The sequence below is a fragment of the Spinacia oleracea genome, chromosome 1 (genome assembly GCF_020520425.1).
Source record: "Spinacia oleracea cultivar Varoflay chromosome 1, BTI_SOV_V1, whole genome shotgun sequence".
NCBI lineage: Eukaryota > Viridiplantae > Streptophyta > Magnoliopsida > Caryophyllales > Amaranthaceae > Spinacia > Spinacia oleracea.
The window spans coordinates 73,423,239-73,442,791 of record NC_079487.1 but is presented as its reverse complement, the minus strand read 5'-3'; the positions used below and the strand labels follow the sequence as shown (position 1 = coordinate 73,442,791).

The window sequence follows — 19,553 nt, the reverse complement described above, 5'->3', positions numbered from 1 at the left end:
CTGGGTCAAAGCAACTGTCACAACGGTCTCCTACTCCCTTAAAGTCAATAACTGGACGACTAAGATTTTTACCCCAACTAGGGGTTTAAGGCAGGGTGACCCTCTCTCGCCGTATCTCTTTATCATCTGCATGGAAGTCTTTATAATTATGCTAAATAACGCTAGTGCTAGGCCCAGCCTGGGACTGGGCTTTAAAATAGCCCCACAGACCGCTAGAATTCCGTGCTTAATGTTCGCAGACGATAGTCTGCTCCTTTGTAGAGCCACTAATTCTGCTTGTCATAACCTTCTAAAAGTCATTACTGACTTCTGTAAGCTCTCAGGGCAACTCGTAAATTTCCACAAATCGGCTATTATTTTCTCGAAAACCATCACTCACTCAAAGAGAGACTCTCTTGCTAGCATCTTCAACATGACAAAATCCATGTCACTAGGTAGATACCTGGGCGCCCACTTCTCGGGCTTCATTCCCACCAGAGCAGATTACCGCTGTATATTGCAGAAAAACGAAAGCCGCATTAACTCTTGCCAGGCCAACTTTCTTTCTAAAGCAGGAAGAATGACTCTCATCCAGAGCAACCTTGAGTCGCTCCCAGCCTACATTTGCTCCTCCTTCCTGCTTCCTCAAAAGTTGTGCCACCAGATGGACGGGGTTCACCGTCAATTCTTTTGGAACCAATCCAGAATAGGGAATGCGCTCCCTCTTATCGCTTGGAAAAAAGTCTGTCAACCCAAGGATCAAGGGGGTCTTGGCCTTCGGAGAACCTACCCGCTAAATAAAGCCTTCATCGCTAAACTAGGATGGAAAATCCTAACAGACGAAAACAATTTATGGGCTAAAATTATGCGTAAGAAATATCTTCAGAATAACAATTTCTTTTCAGCTAAAAAGAAATCTAGAGACTCGCCTATCTGGTCCAGCATTCTTAATCAACGAGAGATTCTTCGAAAAGGTATAAGGTGGAAACTAGGAAATGGGAATACTATTAATTTTTGGAAAGACAATTGGATTGGTCAATATGCCTTGTCTGAGCTTCCGGGCATCTCGGCTAATCTTATTGAGGACAATAAGACTGTTAGTTTTTTCATTGATGAAACTAAGAACTGGGATATTGAAAAGCTATCATCAGTTCTTCCACCTGATACGGTTCAATTAATAAGAGGAATACCTGTACCTGTCAACAACCTCCAGGACATTCCCATCTGGGGCTGCACAAATTCTGGGGAATTTTTGGTTAAATCTGCAACCTGGCTTGCTCATGACCTCCTTAAAATTAATGAAAAATGAAAATTTAGATGGATCTGGAAGCTCAATATAGCTCCGAAACTGAAATTTTTCCTTTGGCAAATCTGTCATAAAAGTTTACCAACTAAAGAAACGCTTTTCCATAGGAAAATAATCCCTTCAAATTGCTGCCCAAGATGTAATCAAGCTAGCGAAAGCTTAGACCACCTCTTCCTCAATTGTGAGCATTCGAAGAATGTTTGGACTCATAGGCTTACTAAAACCTGGTTAGATTTCTCCTTTCCTATGTCTGATTTTTTTAAATCCCTAGACTACATCAGACGGAACCAGGTAGCTCTTCGAAAATTCATCATTTTATGCTGGATTATTCGGAAGGAACGGAATGCCTTAGTATTCTCCAACACGAAGGTCTCTCCTTACCGATGTTTCTTCAGAGCCCTCAATACTTTTAAAGAATGGGAGCTCAGACTCCTTATCGATTCTCATCAACTTAGAGGTACTCACTTCACCACTCACTCACCTTCTCCCAACCAGCCAACCACTTCTCCTCCCATCCTTGTGAGGTGGTTTCCGCCCCCCATGGACGCCTTCAAACTCAATTTCGACGGGTCACGCAAATCTTCATCGACAGCAGGAGGAATCATCATCAGAAATAGCACCGGGTCAGCAATAGAGGCAAAGGCTTTCAATTTTGGTAACTCTCAAGTCTACATGGCCGAAGCCCTGGCACTACACAAAGGAATTCAAGAAGCTATAAGGTTAGGTATCAAAGACATTCACATCAAAGGAGATAATCTTCTCGTAATCAACTCACTAAAAGGTACTTGGAAGCCCCCTTGGAAACTTCAAAACATTATACATGACAGCAAGACCCTACTTCAGCATTTTGACTCAACTCACATCAAACATATCTACCGAGAAGCAAATAGAGCAGCAGATTGGATAGCTAATGTAGGTCATCTTATTTGTAATCCCATGTGTATTTCCCCGGACTCTAGCCCAAAGTTAGAAGAAATTGTAAATAGTGACTACTTAGGTTTCACCCTTGTGCGAAGGGGAACCTAAGCTCCTTTTTCTTACCTTTATAAAAAAAAAAAAAATTTGCTCATTGTAATTACGAAAATGCCACTTGATATGGCAATCAAGGGGATTGTTTTGAAATTTCTCCTGATTCCACATTCAGGCCCTATTTGATTCATTATTAGTAAAGGAAAGGAAGAGAAAAGAAAGGAAGGGAAAAGAAAGGAAAAGAAAGGAAGGGAAATAGATTTTATTTTCATGTGTTTGGTTTAAGGGAAAGAAATGAAGGGAAGAGAAAGAAAATATAAATGACAGCTTTTAATTTTCTCTTTCCTTCCAAATTACTCCAATTTTAGGAGGAAAGGAAAGTGAAAATTTTATAAAAGAGCCTTCCAATTCTTTTCTTTTCCTTCCACTTCCCATATCATTATTTGTGCCAAATACAGGAAACCTTGTTTTACCTTTACTTTTTTTTTTCTTTTATTTTCCTTCCCATTAATCCCAACCAAATAAGTAGTGAAAAAGAAGAGAGCTTTCTCATTTTCTGAGAGAGAAGGAGAGCAAACCATGGAGAAGCTAAAGTCGATTATACCATTTGAGATAAAGAGGAAGATAGAGCAAAGCAGTATCAAAGATCTTCCTTCAACAAGTTCATCTCTCCATGATTTCTTAGCTAAATCCCCTCTCTTTCACTCAGTAAGAACCTTTCTTCTCCCCTCAATTTTCTGTAATACATGTTTCTTATTAATTGTTGTTTGAACTTGTTGTTTCAGATGGTTGAGGATTTGACAAATCCTGAACTGGGGTTTTGCGACAAGAATAAGGAGGCTGCTTTGGAATTGAAGAATAAGGGAAATGCTTGCTTCTCTTCTTCCGATTACTCCTCCGCAGCTCGTTTCTATTCACAAGTATCAATTTTTTGAATTAATGTACCCTTTAATTAATTCTACAAATGTGAGGGCTTTTGTCATTTTCTTTGTTTCATTGTCTAGATTTGCTTGCAATGGTGGGGGGTTAGTTACTTGATTTTGATTTCTGAGTATCGAAGTTAGCTTTGATCATCAATGTAAATTGCAGTCAAACATATTGCATTTGCAAAGGTTTTTGTTGAGTTAGAAGCTATATAAATTGTGGTCAAAGGTTGACATGAAATCGTAAATGGATCTTATTCACTATGCTTGATTATGACATTGTTTTCAAAAGTTAAACCAAGATGTTTTGCTAATAATAAACATAGCTTAGACACCGTTGAAATAAGGAAGAAAAGAAGATGAATTTGATTAATGAACTGGAGAACAACAAATGTAAATAATATTCAAGCTTTTGAGAGGCTGATTCTCTCCCAATAAAAGCTAACTAAAACTCTCATCAATATTCAACAAAATTCTCTCTAATATGTTCGATATATGAAGGTTTTCCTCTAACAGACTACCTATCTTATTCTTTGATTCATAGCACGTTTCTCGTAAAGAAGGGAAATATTGTTGGACTTCACATGCTCTTTCCTGAAATAAAAACATTTGTAGGGGATAAGTTATTTGAGTGACAAGCTTAGCATTTTTCGTTTCTTTGGTAGCTTCTATTGTTCATGCATATTCTTAACTCCATATTCTTTTAATTTTAATGATAGGCGTTACGTGTTGCTCCAGTCGATGTTGTTGACAAAGGCAACAAGTTGGTTGCAACCTTGTATGTGAATCGGGCTTCTTCCTTTCATGTGAGTTGAATCCAATATACGTGTATATGCTTCATTTCATTGATTATCATTTTATTACTCAGAGCGTTGCACTTCCTAAAGTTCCTATATCAGTTTCAAGTCTACTTCAAGGAGAGGGCCAGTTCTTGTCCATTGAAACGGAGTCAGAGATTTATCATTGCCTCCATTTCTAAAGATAGAATATCCACAGATAAGTTAAAATATATTAAGAATTCTGAAAGACAGAAAGAAAAAGATCCCCCAAAGCTCCCATATGTACCCTTGTCTCTTCCACCAACCATGACCTTTCATACCAATTGTACACCAATATGCCCTGCATTGCAAAGATGCATTTCATCATTATTATGAAGAACAAAGTAGATTTGTTGAGCCTAAGCTGCCCTGTTTAGATGCATCAATTACTTAAATATGAGCTCCCTCGTTCTCCTATTGGAGGAAAAGTTTAGAAAAAGCTGTTTTGGGGTTGATGGAGTGTGCAATGTGTTTTAAGTCGACACTTATCTATTTTGCAGTAAGCAACTTACTCTTTTCTTTTGTGGGAGGTGGTTGTACAGTTAATGCAATTGGGAAAAGGATCTCAATAGCCAGATAGAGAAAGGTTAATGTAACATGACATCATAGCTTGCTTAACTTTTCTGTTCCTTTCCCTCTTAAGATAATACAATTTGATATCTCCTAACTTATTGTCAATCAAGCAATCATCATTAATTTTTCATTTGTCTGGTATCCAGAAAATGAGTCTTTTTGAGGAGTCACTACGAGACTGCAACCGGGTCCTCTCCATTAGTCCAAAATATGCCAAGGTAAAAATTCTTACCTTTGTTCTGCTCGCTGTCTATAGTTCTCTCTCTCACTTTAGCCTCGTTTCTTTCTCCTTATTTTTTGAAGGGTCAAGCATTATCTGAAGTTCATGGTTCACTTTGAATAATTTTGCAGTTTTTTACTGCAGAAGTGTGGATTCAACGAAATGATATTCACTAATTAACTCAATAAATTGTTTGTGAAAAAGATAATCTCGATAAATTCAGCTGTTCATTCTGTGTATGTATTTCATAGCGGCACTTCTATAGGTTATTTGCAAAAATGTTTACTTAAAAGTAAGTTATCCCTCCGTATGGTTATGTACTTATGAAGGTGAAGCTTGAAATTGCTGTACAGTCTTAAATCTGTCTGTACACTATTTGACGCAAATTACAAACTCTGTTGCACCTACTTGAGTAAGTTGGTATTAATGTATACGAAATATGATATAGTCTAAAGGATTGATTTGGAATCAGTTAGTGTTAGTTTTAGGGATTGCACAGAACTGGGTAGATCTTACACAATATGGCTGATAGTTCACTGTCATGTGAAATGAGAAGATATGCGATGCATGAGACACATTTTTGTCATTATCTGAACTTCAATGAATAATCCTAGGCAGAGGCACGGAGCTAGAATATATTCCTCCTCTGCATCCTCTTTATGCAGGTAATAAAAACATCTATATTAAAATAAAATGGGAAGAAGTGGAATTTTCAATTTAGCCTGGCATTACTGCTAAGTTTGCTTTTGAGGAGGGGAGGAGAGGGTGGGCACTTATTTGATAAACTTAGTGCTTTGCAATTGATAGTGCTTCTTGCAATTTGAATTGCTATTCTGGAAATCTAGTTTGTGTTGTCGCATATCATAGTACGGGTATACTGGCTGTAATGGACTCTACTTGTTAATCTCCAAATTAATGGCCTAAAGCATGATGAGGGGAAGTGTTCTTAGTTGTCGTGCAGACATTATTGGTTAGACATTTTGTTGGAAAAAGGAAAATCTTCTTTATTAATACCCACTGCGGACTCTTGGATTTTGCATCTTTCCGATTACTAGGGGTAAGATTGTATTAATGAGTTGATGTTGTTGTTGGTCCCCAACTTTTTCTTATTTTTTTGTTTCTTTTTTCTTAGCCCTCTACACTTCTTTGTTATATTTGAATATATATTGTAGGCTTGGTACAGGAGAGGCAAGGTCAACACTTCTTTGTTAAATTATGAAGATGCAATCTGCGACCTGAAGGTAGCCTTGGACTTTGAAGGAACTTCAAGTGGAAAGAGACAAATACAAAATGATCTGAAGTTAATGGAAAGTCAAAGTAAAACTGAAAGTACCTTTCAAGAGCTCAGTGGGAAAGATCAGCTTGTGATTGGTGAGTTATTTAATGCCTTCACATTTCCATCTTTTACGCTCTTAATTAGCTATTATCAATCAGCATTGTGCATTGTGCATTTTTAACTACTTGCACATTATATCCCCTTTAGCTATTGATGGAAATGATATATCCCAGAAAGAAGATAATCGTATCACTGAATGTCAGAAATTATAGGTAAGTTTGTTTCGAGGTGAACCCAGGAAATAATTTCACCCTTTACCCTGATCTGATAGCAACATTTTCCGTTAAGGTATTTCTGTGACCAACCAAGACATTCTGCATTTTTCAATGACGAAGCTTGAGTTAAAATATGTCCATTTTCGATGGAGCCAAAGATTCATTTGTTCTTTTGGCTGTGGGATGTAATGGACTAAATCAAATTGGCTCTTAAAACCTCTTCGCTTCCTTTCCATGAAGTAGAAGATGGTCGTCCCGTTGTCGTCCTGTTATCGCTTTTGGGTCAATTGGAAACAACCTCTGTAACACCCGATATTTCTCTCTTTTCTAAAATAACTTTTTAATATAAAACGTAGAGAATTATCAAGGCATTATCGCCCGTGTGAAAACGTAACGGCTTATTCAGAATTTTGCAGCGGAAAACATAAAACTAACTTTAGGTTTATAAATAATCGATTACATATTAAATCCAAAAACCAATCAACGGGAATAAGGAAATATAAATAGTACGACAAGTTTCAAGTCCAAATTAACAAACCAAGTCACTTAGCAAACAAAACTAAATACAAGCTCTCTAGTCCCGATCCCAATGATGCATCATCTTCAAACCTGTAGATGGCAACGCTTATTGATCCTTAGAGACTGCTCACCAAAATGGGTCATCACAGGATCAATAAGGCATAACCATGATCAACACACACAAACAAAGCACATAATCAGCAAAGCTGAGTATTACATACTGAAACAATAATAATCCTAACATGATACTATTGAACGAGCAACCCTAACATGATACTAATAAAACACGAGTAAGGGCAGACAAAACATGTTAATTTGACGACCACACTTGACTAGACTAGGCTAGACTGGACTAGACTTTTATAACAATATTATTATTTTAATTGAGATAGTCAATGGACCGAGTTTTCTAGCTAGAGGCTTCACTAAGGAAGACGAGGTACGGGCGCGACTCCGTAACCTCAGTGACCTGCGATATCGAGGAACGTTTGAATAAAAATAGGACACGGTGATCAATCCGGTCCGAGATAAAGGCCATGGGCTACCACCATGAACCCCAACTCCTGTTTGTCCGTCACTTTAGACGTGCACAGTCTAAAGCTATTGCTACTCAGTTTCACTTTACATGATTTACAAATTGAAACCTTGTTATGACTCAACAATCACATAAGGCATACAATCCACATTTATTCACAACTGTTTTTATCTTGTAATTAAGTAAGTGATCACAAAGGTATCAAACAAGACTCATTCCAATTAAATCCAACCTTTCCTTTAATACTGATCAACCCCTCTATATAGGTATAAGGTTTCAACTTACTAAACAAGGTCATCGGCCCTCATAAAGTAGTGAAAAGCTAAAAGGGAACAACAATCAATCGACCTGAATCAATATATATAAAGTAATCTAGTGTTCCCAATCAAACATGTTTGCATCAATCATCTACTAACATGTTATAATCCTCATAACGAAATATATACTTCCTCTATTTTTTTATTATTGCACCATTTGGGTTGGGCACAAGATTTAAGAATGGGGGTTAAAAGGTGATAAATGACAAATATACCCATGTGATCTAAGTACAAATGTGATTTAACAAATGATGATAAGGATAGAAATGTCATTTTATGTGGATAAACTTACCAAAAAAGGAAATGGTGCAATTAATATGCAACTTCCGAAAAAGGAAAACGGTGCAATTATAAAAAAATGGAGGAAGTATGTTCAACATGTCCATCCAACAATATTAAACATGAAATTCCAACATAATCAAGTCCATCAACAACTTTCAACTTGGTTTCAACAGATAACACACATTCCAAGCACACAGGTATGTACGTACCTTGTGTAAACAAACTAATACGTCACTTTCACACTTTCAAAGGTCATTTAAAGAGAATTCTCTGCCTAAAACAACCAACAAATAATCCCAATGAATCTCTAATCATTCGCAACCACAATAAAGCATTCTAAATGCATCCTAAACATATTTAGAACTTTCCCCAATATCAAAACTTGAAAATTTGATTTCCTAGCATCATAATTAATGAATTAGTTATTGAAATTCGTTGAAAACTCTTTGCAAACATCGTACTTTAAATTTCCAGCAACATGAACTAATTTCAAACTACTCCAAAACATAATTAACATGTTTGACATCATAAAAACAATAACTTTAATAACTTATAATCATCCTACCATGTTTTCAAAACTATTAAAACCTTAAAATTCATGTTTTAATAATTAAAATTCTTATTTCAATCAAAATTAATAAATCTGAAATTTAATAAACTCATTATGCAAATATATAAATTTGAATTCTATATTTAGATAATTAAAACCATAAATTTAAAATATGAAAACATAAATTAAACTACTAAAACAAAATTAAAGCATTAAATAGTTTTAGGGTTAAAGAAATAACCAAAAAGAGGAGGAGTAAGGGTGCTGGCGGAGGAGGGACGGCGGCGACAAGGCAGGTGGTCGCGGGGCTGGGCGACGCTGCTGGTGGTCGCGGTGGTTGTGCAGGGACGGTTGTGCTTGTAAGGCAGGAAGCAAGAAGCAACGAATAGGGGAGCGCGAGAAGCAAGGCTTGCCGGCGGTTGGGCACGACCACAGACACGGTCGACGGCGGTCAGGTGTTGTCGCCGGTGGTTACGCGGTGGCGGCTGGATGAGCAAACAAACCAACAACTTCAACTGGAGAAAAAACGAAAGGAGGAACGAAAAGAAAGAAAAAGAAAAACTAAAGAGAAGAGGGAGGAGGAGAGAGTACCGGCAGTGGGGGGGAGCACGTCGACGGTGGTGAAGCAAGGAGTGCAGTGGTGGTGGTGTGCGCTGGTGGTGGCGACTGACAAAGGGGAGAGAGAAGCAGCAGTCCACGTGAAGGGAAGGAAGAGTTTTGAGGGTTTTCTTTCACGTGAAGTTGAATAAAGGAGAGAATTGAGATTCTTGTTTTACGTGAAATTGAATTAAAACATGGATAGGGAATTGTGGGTTATCTATTTGGGCTTTACCGACTTGGGCTAGGATTAGAATTTTGTTTTAGAATTTGAATTCAACACTGCTTAGGATTGTTTTCTAAATTCAATTGAACGTGTTTTCGTAATTCAAATTCTTTTCAACATAAAATTCTAGAATTATTTTTCATTTCATAAATCGTTAAAATATTAAAAATTTAAATAACTAAAATAAATACACGTTAATTATATATTTACTATTAAGATTCGTAAATTCTATTAAAATATAAATAACTATACGTTAAAATATATTAATAAAATGTATAAATTTACGGGGGATTACAACCTCTCTGCAATTGCAGGGGTAAGGTTGCGTACGTCGGACCCCCCCTTACCCCGCTTCTTGCGGGAGCCTCTTTGAGGCAATGGGGTAATGATAATGATGAAGCTTGAGTTAAAATAGTTGACATTAATCCGCAAAGTTCATGGTCACTTACAAAATCATTTACAAACTTGCGTACAAATTGTTTAACTTCCTTGTTGGCTTTAGCCGGAGCTTTATAGGGGCTACTCGATCTTAGAGATGGAAAGGAAATAGGTATTGAAACTTGGGATATAAAGGAAATAGGTATCCTCTAAAATTGACTACTTTCCTATTGTTATCCTCTTTCATTTATTAGCAGAACACTTATAAGTTATAACCTTTTTTTTTTTCTATTCGCTTCATTGAAAAACTTGCACAAGCAATAGAAAATCTCCTTTCCTATCTGCTTCAAATTTGGCCCTCTTAACCTATGTCTTCGGAAACTTACCAAAACATAACTCACATACTATCTATCAAACTATTCAACCGACCAAATATCATCATCGTTCCACTTAACAAAGACTAAGGATCTTACCCTGCCACACACATAATTCTTACATTGTTTAGCTATTACATCAGGAGCTAGATTCCACCAAGCATGATTCCTAACTTTCCACAAGTGGTAACGGGTAAATCATCAATTCGTGGACTATGGACAAGAGTGCACTACTTAGAACACAAATGCATATGTAAAAGAACATGATAAAAGAGCATGAGATATACTTTTTATTATTATTATTATTGTTATTATTGTTATAAATAAAGAACATACCCCATTTTCTTTTATCAAAAATTCATGTTCGTTTACATAAGCACTTGTGTTCTTTGGGTGCAGAAGTGCAGAATGCTTCTTGTGCACCTTAGATCATTAAAGTAGACTATTATATTTGATGTTGAGCCAATCTCATATTCTCTCATTGCACCGATTACTATATGGGCATCATTATCATTACCCCATTGCCTCAAAAAGGGTCCCGCAAGAAGCGGGGTAAGGGGGGGTCGGGTGTACGCAACCTTACTCCTGCATTTGCAGAGAGGTTGTTTCCAATTGACCCAAAAGCGATAGCGGGACGACAACGGGACGACCATCTTCTACTTCATGGAAAGGAAGCGAAGAGGTTTTAAGAGCCATTTTGATTTAGTCCATTACATCCTACGGCCAAAAGAACAAATGAATCTTTGGCTCCATCGGAAATAGACATCTGATCAAATATATGCTTTGTAATTCTGACCACAGAATAGACACTTGTCATCAGTACACACTCCATCTATCATTAATCTGTTAGCCAAGAGATAAAATTGCGCTAAATGGAAGAAAATCGAGTGTGAGCAAGAGCTTTGGAGGCGTCCGCCAGCGGGGAAGAGGCAAGGGCTAGGGCGCAGGGGTAGAAGTTCAGCGTGATTTATTTTTAGAACGTTATTAGATACTCATATTTGATACATTTACGTCTCTGTGAGTTTAGAGGATAATCACTCGGTGATCCTTGTTGAAATCCACATGTCCTTTTACTGCAGTATGTAGTCAATTGTATGAACCTAGACACTGCTGCAAAGTTAGACGAGGTTATTAGTGTTTTACTAGTTTAGAGATGTAAAGGAAATAGGCATCCTTTAAAACTGATTATTTTCCTGCTGTTATCAGGTTTGATCTTCTTGTGCTAGGAACTTTAAGGCCTTCTTCTCATATTCGTTTGGCCTGAATTTACAGCTTCAAACTAGCATGTTTCTTTCTCTTGATTTATCAATTTAGAGACTCTCCCATATCTTGAGTTTTGAGACCTTCGTTTTCCATAGATGAGCTACCACAAGCAAAGCTTCAGTGTGTATCTACTCCAATCAAAGGGAGGGGTAGGGCTTCACTGTTTGATATACCTCCAGCTTCTTTAGTTCATCAGGAAGAGCCTTATGCTGCGGTATGGATTTCTCTGTTTTGTGTTTGATTTGAAGATTATGTTAGCTTTCTTTCTTTAGGCTATTGCAAGTATTTTATTGAAACATATGTTCATTTTCTAAGATCTATATGTTGGTAAATTTGTATCGTTGTTTTTTTAACTCCTCGTGGCTCTAGGACTCGACCGCTCGTTCAATACAATCTTCAGTGAAGAGGAATGCTAATGAATATGTATGTAATTTGCATGGATCATGGCTGGTGACTATGTGAATGACCATGATAATACATAACATAAACAACAACAACAACAACTACAACAAAAACAACAACAACAACAACAAAGCCTTAGTCACTAAATGATTTGGGGACGGCTAACATGAACCTTCATAAACAAGTTAACATTGTCATTGACAAGTTGTGTTTTTTATTTTTGATTCTTGTTGCCGTTCATGCTGGTTTGTAAATGAATACACTAGGAAAGCCTTGTGCAAGGTTTGGAGGGATCCCTATACTTAATTTCTGAATGCTGTTTCACTCTGTAATGGAGTGTCTGATATGCTTTAGCATTTCACAGATCATATTGAAGAACTTCCGAGACACACACTGTCATTTTTGTTTCAATGAACTGCCGGCGGATAATGTTCCCTGTACATCATGTTCAATACCATTGTACTGTTCTGAGCTTTGCCAACTTCAGGCAGGAGGACTGATTTCGAGGAAATGTGTAACTAGCAAAGCAATTGATGATATTCTTTCTGGTGAACTTCTAAAGTATGTCTTAAAGGTGACTGCAGAAAGTGATTTGGATCCAAGCAGAGAGTGTATCACTGAACATGGACATGAATGTTGTGGTGTGAATTGGCCTGTTGTGTTGCCAACCCAGGTGGTATTGGCTGGTCGTATTTTAGTGAAGTTGGTCGAACTTAAAGAGAATTTGAAAGATTTGGTATGCACACAACTTGGCTACATAACCCTTTGGCTGTAATTCATTCTTGATTAATTTACTCGATAAAGGGTTTTGATATCTCTGGGCATCTCACCTTTTGAACAGGACCTTTCTCATAATTATGTACATCTCCCTCCAGAAAGCAAAGTGGAGTTGCATGTATACTCAATTGTGCTGATTTACTGTATGCAATCTTCGTATAAATCTGAATTAGAGCTGCATGGAGCTACTTTTGCAAAGGTCCGTCTGTTTCCCTCTTAAGGCGTCGTATGCATAAGCATATATTAAGTTTCCCCTTTAAACACACAAGCTTTTTGCTATTGCTTGATTTCGTATTTGCAAATCTGGCTCAAATTATAAGAAAGATAATCTCTACCTTAAAATTAGGATTAACACGTTTTACAGACTTATTGTTTCTGAATGAAATGTGATACTGCAATATCAATGCAAGTCAAATGCTTGTCTGAACAGATTTGATTCTCTATTTTCCTTTTTCATTTTCTGCGTTGTATTCATAGTGAAAGGTTCCAACGATGACAATGTTCTTGCAACTAAATAATATGTTGCTTTGTCTTTGTTAGTGGGAGTTGGATTGTTAAGTTGTTGAGAAAGACTTCCAATGCTAAATGATACCATCTTCTGTTTTTAAATACTGCTGGTGTTTGTGGATGCAGGTTATCGTTCTTATTTCTCAAATAAAGATCAACTCCATGGCAATTGTTCGTATGAAATATGCAGATATGTACAATCCGCTAAATCAATCAGGAAATGCTCCCTTACCTGGAGACACTATGACAAATAATCTTGAGCAGGTATGCAATATGCAGATATGTACAATCCACTTGAATTTCTTAACAACAGGGCTTCTGTATCAGACATGTTATCAATCATTTGATTTGAACATCAAGTTTGTGATAACAGCCGAGACAGAGAGGGGACTCTATCATACCTGCGAACTCAAACTGGCAAGTCAAGAATTTTAAAAATAAGGGGTCAAAAATATTTGCTTGGTTGTCATCCATACTATGAATGTTGCACAGATCAATCATGTTAATCTAGGGGTGTAGTCATAGAGACTTGAAGTCTTTGGTGCTAAGCAGGAAAAATAGAGTGGACGAACAGGTTGTCTCAACTGTCGAGTGAGGTTCGGGTTCGTGTCAATATTTACAGGCTGGAAACCCCTCAACTCAAACCCAAACCTTTATTAAATTGGTTGGAGAACTCAGCCCTTAATTCGACCTATTAATTTAACACAAAAATCTGACTCCCTTCAACCCAAACCTTTTTAAATGGTTTTAAAAATTGTATAAATAAGTAAACCATAAAAAAGTAAGCATGTTACAGTTATTTATAAGCATTTGTGTTAAACCTTTACTCTGCCTTTTTTGTCCCCGTGTTTTAGGAGGGGAGGGGGGTTTGTAGGATTTAAGGAGGAAAAGGTGGCAAGAGGAGAGAGCTTCTAGTCAGCCACTACTTTCAGTTTCTATACTGCCTAATGTGTATTTGTCCTGCCTTTTCTCACACTGCTTTATTGTAGGATACATTGTTCATGTGAAATCTGATGAATTTGGTACTTATCTGGCTCCGTTTTTTTTTTCTTTTTAAAGGTGAGAGTTGGACAAGCAATATACTTATCTGGCAGTCTGTTTAACCACTCCTGCGTGCCTAATGTCCATGCCTACTTCACTTCTCGTACACTTCTGATAAGAACCACAGAATTTGTGCTCCCTGGGTGTCCATTGGAGCTATCTTATGGGCCACAGGTGCTAATGTTCTCGTCCTCTTGATATGTTCGGATTGGTTGTTGACATTATGATTTTCTTATGCCATCTTAGAAACTCTAGGTTCTTTGAAATCTCTGATTGTAACACAACATGCAACCTCCTAATGTGTTTGCAGGTTGGGCAGTGGGATTACAGTAACCGGCAGCGATTTCTGCAAGACAATTATTCATTCAAATGTGAATGTAGTGGATGTACTAAAGTTAACCTTCCTGATCTTGTCTTAAATGCTTTCCGCTGTGCTAAACTCAATTGCTCTGGTGTGGTTCTTGATGACTGTATGGTGGAGCACCAGAAACACAAATTCTGTCATTTACAAGAGACGCCTGAAATTCACAGCATGGAGCATCAACGAGAGGTATGTATACGGACCATAAAACCATGGAACACTATATGTTGTCTTTTTGAATGATGAATTTGATCAATAATATAGATGAGAATATAATAGCAAATGTCTACAAGGTGTTGACCTACTGCCAAATTTGTGATTTAAGAGTAACAGAATGGACTTGTCTGGTGTTTGGATTCAAAGGCTTGGTTGATGATTGTCTTTATATTTTGAACAAAAAAATACTTCCTCTGTTTTTTTTTTTATTATTGCACCATTTGATGTTTCACGCTTGCCAATGCAAAACTTTAACCATTAATATCTCTTATTATGCATTAGTTAAAACTAAAAAAAGTTAATATTTTAAAAATATATATATCGAGACGAATCTAACAATATGTCACATGACTATATAATTCCTTATGTATAAATCACAAAAAAAAAATGATAAAAGAGAGTGTATGAATAGTGTAAAATTACAAATGGTGCACTAATAAAAACCGGAGGAAGTAGCAATTACTAAGTTAAACAACTTCTTAAAACTTTCGGCACATATCACCTTGGGTTAAGTCGATAACAGGTTGGATTCGGTTTCGGATTGAGTTTCCGGTCAAAATCAGGTCATCCTGGTCACATTTCGGTCACATTTCAGTCTCTGTTTAGTTTTTTCATGTCTAACTGTATTCTCTCCGTATTTGTTTAGGAGTCACATGTTGACCGGCACAGGTATTAAGAAAGCATAGTTGAATTTGATATACTTCCTCCGTTTTTTAATACTCGCAACGTTTGTTAGTTTCATGCATGCCAATGCACAACTTTGATCATTTATATCTTAAATTCTCTTTATGCAAAAATTATAAAAAATTGATATTTTGAAAATACACATTGAGAGAAATCTAACAAGATCCCACATGACTATGTTTTATCTTATATAAAAAACACTACGAATAGTCAAAGTAGATTATATGAATAGTGGAAAAAGTCCAAACGTTGCGAGTATTAAAAAACGGAGGAAGTAATAATTATGCAAATAGGGTGTAAAAGTTACCAAAAATGGAGTCATTTATGATTTAAGTGGGCTCATAGGAAAGTAAAAAATACGGAGTAATAAACAGTTGGGGAGTGGGTCCTTTTGTTATGGATTACTTTCCTTTATCTCAGTCTTAGGATCCGTTTATTTTGACGGAAAATACTATCCCGGTAAATCTCTTTTTCCTTTGGTTTGTTAACGGGTGGATACAATTTTTCCAAGAGAAAAACATTTTCCTTTTGGAAAGAAGGAATGCTACATTTTCCTCTATACGCCCTAACATTTCTTTTTCTCTCCTCCCATCTCCCCTCTCCTCTCCTCTCCTTTCCACTTCCATTTCCTATTTCTCAATAACTTTTTTTGTAAGCAAACAAACAAAGTAAAACTGTTTTACCATTGTGTTCACCCTTGAAAATTGTTTTCCATGAAAACTAATTTTCAACGTCGAAACAAACAGAAGTGTCCTTTTATCATGGATTACTTATTTACTTATTGTTCAGGCTTTGAGTTATAAAAAAAATCACTTGATAGGAACCAGCAGCCAAAGTGCATATTTCTTCTTATTTAGTAAAAATCAAGAGATTTCTAAATGTCATCATTTTAACAAGTAACCAACCAACTCTGCATTGTCATTCACCACTACATTAATAGTTTTGGCCCCAGTTAGCCTGTAATCGGTTCCTTACAACGTTTCGGAATCTTATAGTTGAAATTTCCAGTGTTGCATAATGTGCTTCACTTCTTAGGGAACTTTCTCAGATAAGCTATTTGTTAGACCATGCTACTGGTACTAGATTCCTGCAGAAATACTGATTATTTTGTTTGACCACTGTTTGAAGGTTGACAAGTTGATGAATGACGAGGTCAAGAACATTGCCGGCCTCATGTTTGGGCATAGTAATTACTTCCCTGATATTCAATCTGGATGCTGCCTAAAATGTGGCTACGCTAGTGATCTGAAGTCTCTGCATGCAACAGTTGATGAAGCTGATTTAATTTTTCAAAGGTATAAGTGTATAACCTTAAGAAGTGAAAGGGAAGTGATGCCCTGTAGTAAAAGTTATTAATTTTTCAGTTTATGAAGCTGATTTAATTTTTCAAAGGTATATATCCACTTTTCCTAACTGGTGCGGCTTTGTAGTTTGAAGGGAGCTGCTGTTTCAAATGAGGTTTATGCTGGTAATGGTATCCTGTCAAATGCTTTGAGTTCTCTTAATGATCTGAAATCAACACTTCATTCATATAACAAGAAACTTGCAGAGGTAAGATCCTGCCTTATACTCAACAGATTAATAGCTCTATCCCTAGAGTATGCCTCAACTGATCCACCCTTATACTGAACAGGTTCTTTCTACTACTAATAAACTGCATGGTTCGATCTACAAACCATTCTGGCCTCACCTGACCTTATTGTTGTTAAATCCTGGTTAAAGTGAAAAAAACGTTCTAGAAGAATCCACTACAGAAGTAGCAAAGATCACTAAGGAATTATTTACCTAACCTCTTATCTATTAAAGCTCGAGTAATACATCTCAAGTAATCACTAAAGATCAGTAAGTATATTTGCAGATAAACATGCACTTAGCTTGTAAACAGCTTTGCTGCAAATATAATAGCATCTGAGGTAATACATAAATTACAACTGACAATTTGTAGGCAGAAGATATTCTTGCGGAGGCGTTTTGTTCAGTTGGGGAGATGCAACAAGCAATTGATCACTGTATAATATCCATTCAGGTAAATTTGCATTAACCGGGCTACGACTGTGTCTTGTCGTACGCTCATCTGTGTTTACAGTTTTTTTTCTCTGCTGAATACCTATATATGCTTGTGATTTAAGTTTGAATAACTTGGACAGGCAAACATTTATTTCTTTGTATGCCATGAATGTCATTTGCATAAATCCTTCTCACCCCCTCCTTCCTGTGTCTATACAACGAAGTAACACTCTAATGTTACTTTGTTTGACCTTTATTTTCACATTATGTTCTCACAAAACATTTCCTGGTTTGTGGATCATATATTCTGATGCCTGTATTCGGCAATTGAATTATTTCAGTTAGTTATGTTACACTATAAAGTAAAGGCCTTCTTTCCACCGATTTGTTTTCATTGACAACCAGTAGAGTGCACGTCTGTCTTTTAGTAAGGTGCTAATAAAGCAACAATTTTTTACAAATGCCATGTGAAGTTCTATATGTCGTGGGACCTTTATTACTTTGTAAAATAAGCAAAGTAAAGGCTGGTTATTAGACCACAGAGGGAAGGAGTTGGAAAGAACAGGAAACCAAATAATCATCCACTAAAAAATAATAGCACCACGGTCCATAGTCCACGGATTGTTTAAGTTATAATTCAATACATTGATGTCAAGAATACATAGTTCAATCTGTGGACTATGGACTATAGAGCATGGTGCACCAAAAGAACATATGTGCATAAGCAAAAGAAATGACACTTCGGCAAAAGAACATGCGATATAATATTTCACTTTTTTGTTACAAAAATAATATATTATTTTACTATTTAGTAAAAACCTAAATAAAAAAAATACTCATGTTCTTTTCTCGTAACCAGATGTTCTTTCAATTGTATACTAGTGTTCTTAAGGTGCACCATGCTCTATGTGCACCATGGTCCACCTTCTAAATTGCGTAACTTAAAGACCGAGTTCGATTTATGGTAGAAAGTACTTTAATAATTGTATAACACTTATTTTTATGTGCAATTATACATTATGTTAAATAATTTAGATACACGTTGAGTACTGGTAAAGAAATCCAAGAAAATCATTGTTGGTGAAGTGATGATTTTTGTACTGTGTTCTTGGATTGGTTTTTTAGTCTTTTCTTATTAATTTCCCCTACAGTGTGAATTCTAGTATAATAACCTTACTACTTTGGTGCCAACAGATTCTGAAGAAGCTATATGGTCCTGGTCATATTGCCCTTGGAAATGAGCTCGTAAAGCTTTCATCTCTTCAGCTAGCTTTGGGTGATACTGCTGCAGCAGACACTGTATATGAGATGGATAACATATTCTCAAACTATTATGGGAATCATGCTGAGTTGATGTTTCCGTATCTGCGATACCTCAAAAGGGAACTTGCCGATGGAGTATGGCCGGCCAACGCATAAACACACAAACACGACCACATCTGCACGTTGTTGGACCTTGGGCCGTGCCCAAGCCAGCACGCATTGCAACGCTGATATGTTGTTGCTATGTGGCTCGTGCGCATCAACCAACAAGGCCATGGGCCATGCGCTGCTGCGTTGCCTTGCACGCTGCTGCTACGCTCATGGGCCTCGAGCGCTTCGCGCATTCAGCTCGTGGGCTGGCAGCTCCTCCTCGTATGCATCTGATGGCCTTTCAGCCAATGCTTTATTGTATAGTACTTGACGATCCAATTTCGTACAATACGATTATTCGTTTCACCTAGCTTACGAATATACGCAATATGATATACGATTCTGATCCAACGTCTTATCGTATATTTATGTTTTCCGAACTAATCTCTTGAAATACCATTAAATGAATTTTCGATTCATTTAATCCGGTGATCTGTTTTATGTCATTGGTGTGACCTTGTAGGTTCAATCAAGAGTAAGTTGTGAGCCTAATAAGGATTAGAACTCACTGATCGAAAATATTGCTCCAGCTAGTTGTTACGATCACTTAATCTTAATGAATTAATTATTCGTAATTAGACTGAACCTTGGTATTAGACTAATGCACATTGGGTGAAGGACACATTTCTTTCAAGAAAGTGGTATTGTAGTCTCCATCCTGAATCCAATCTACTCAGGCCTTTTAGTACCACAATAATTCCTCTTGTTTTAGCACCAAGTCTATGTCACGTGGCAAGGTTGCTTCATTTTGATGAAACTCGAATT

At 36.9% G+C, this 19,553-nt stretch overlaps 1 protein-coding gene across 8 annotated transcripts; it reads left to right on the top strand.

Annotated features, from left to right (window-relative positions):
- Positions 1–2,790: 2,790 nt before the first annotated feature.
- Positions 2,791–19,168, top strand: LOC110778288 (uncharacterized). 8 transcript variants are annotated; one of them, XR_002530742.2, is made up of 16 exons: positions 2,792–2,962; positions 3,040–3,174; positions 3,897–3,983; positions 4,715–4,786; positions 5,961–6,159; positions 11,476–11,594; positions 12,147–12,518; positions 12,624–12,758; positions 13,193–13,330; positions 14,126–14,281; positions 14,418–14,657; positions 16,497–16,663; positions 16,799–16,919; positions 17,002–17,210; positions 17,314–17,394; positions 18,570–18,628. XR_002530742.2 is itself a non-coding variant. In XM_021982857.2 (15 exons), exons 1-15 carry the CDS (start codon positions 2,834–2,836, stop codon positions 18,792–18,794), a joined length of 2,376 nt encoding a protein of 791 aa, XP_021838549.1. In that variant the 5' UTR covers positions 2,792–2,833; the 3' UTR covers positions 18,795–19,168. The 8 variants fall into 8 exon arrangements, 6 of the variants coding, with proteins under 6 accessions (XP_021838550.1, XP_021838549.1, XP_056690263.1 ...); XR_008925665.1 differs by having other exon boundaries at positions 17,002–17,394; positions 18,570–18,638; XM_021982857.2 differs by lacking the exon at positions 17,002–17,210 and having other exon boundaries at positions 18,570–19,168.
- Positions 19,169–19,553: the final 385 nt, after the last annotated feature.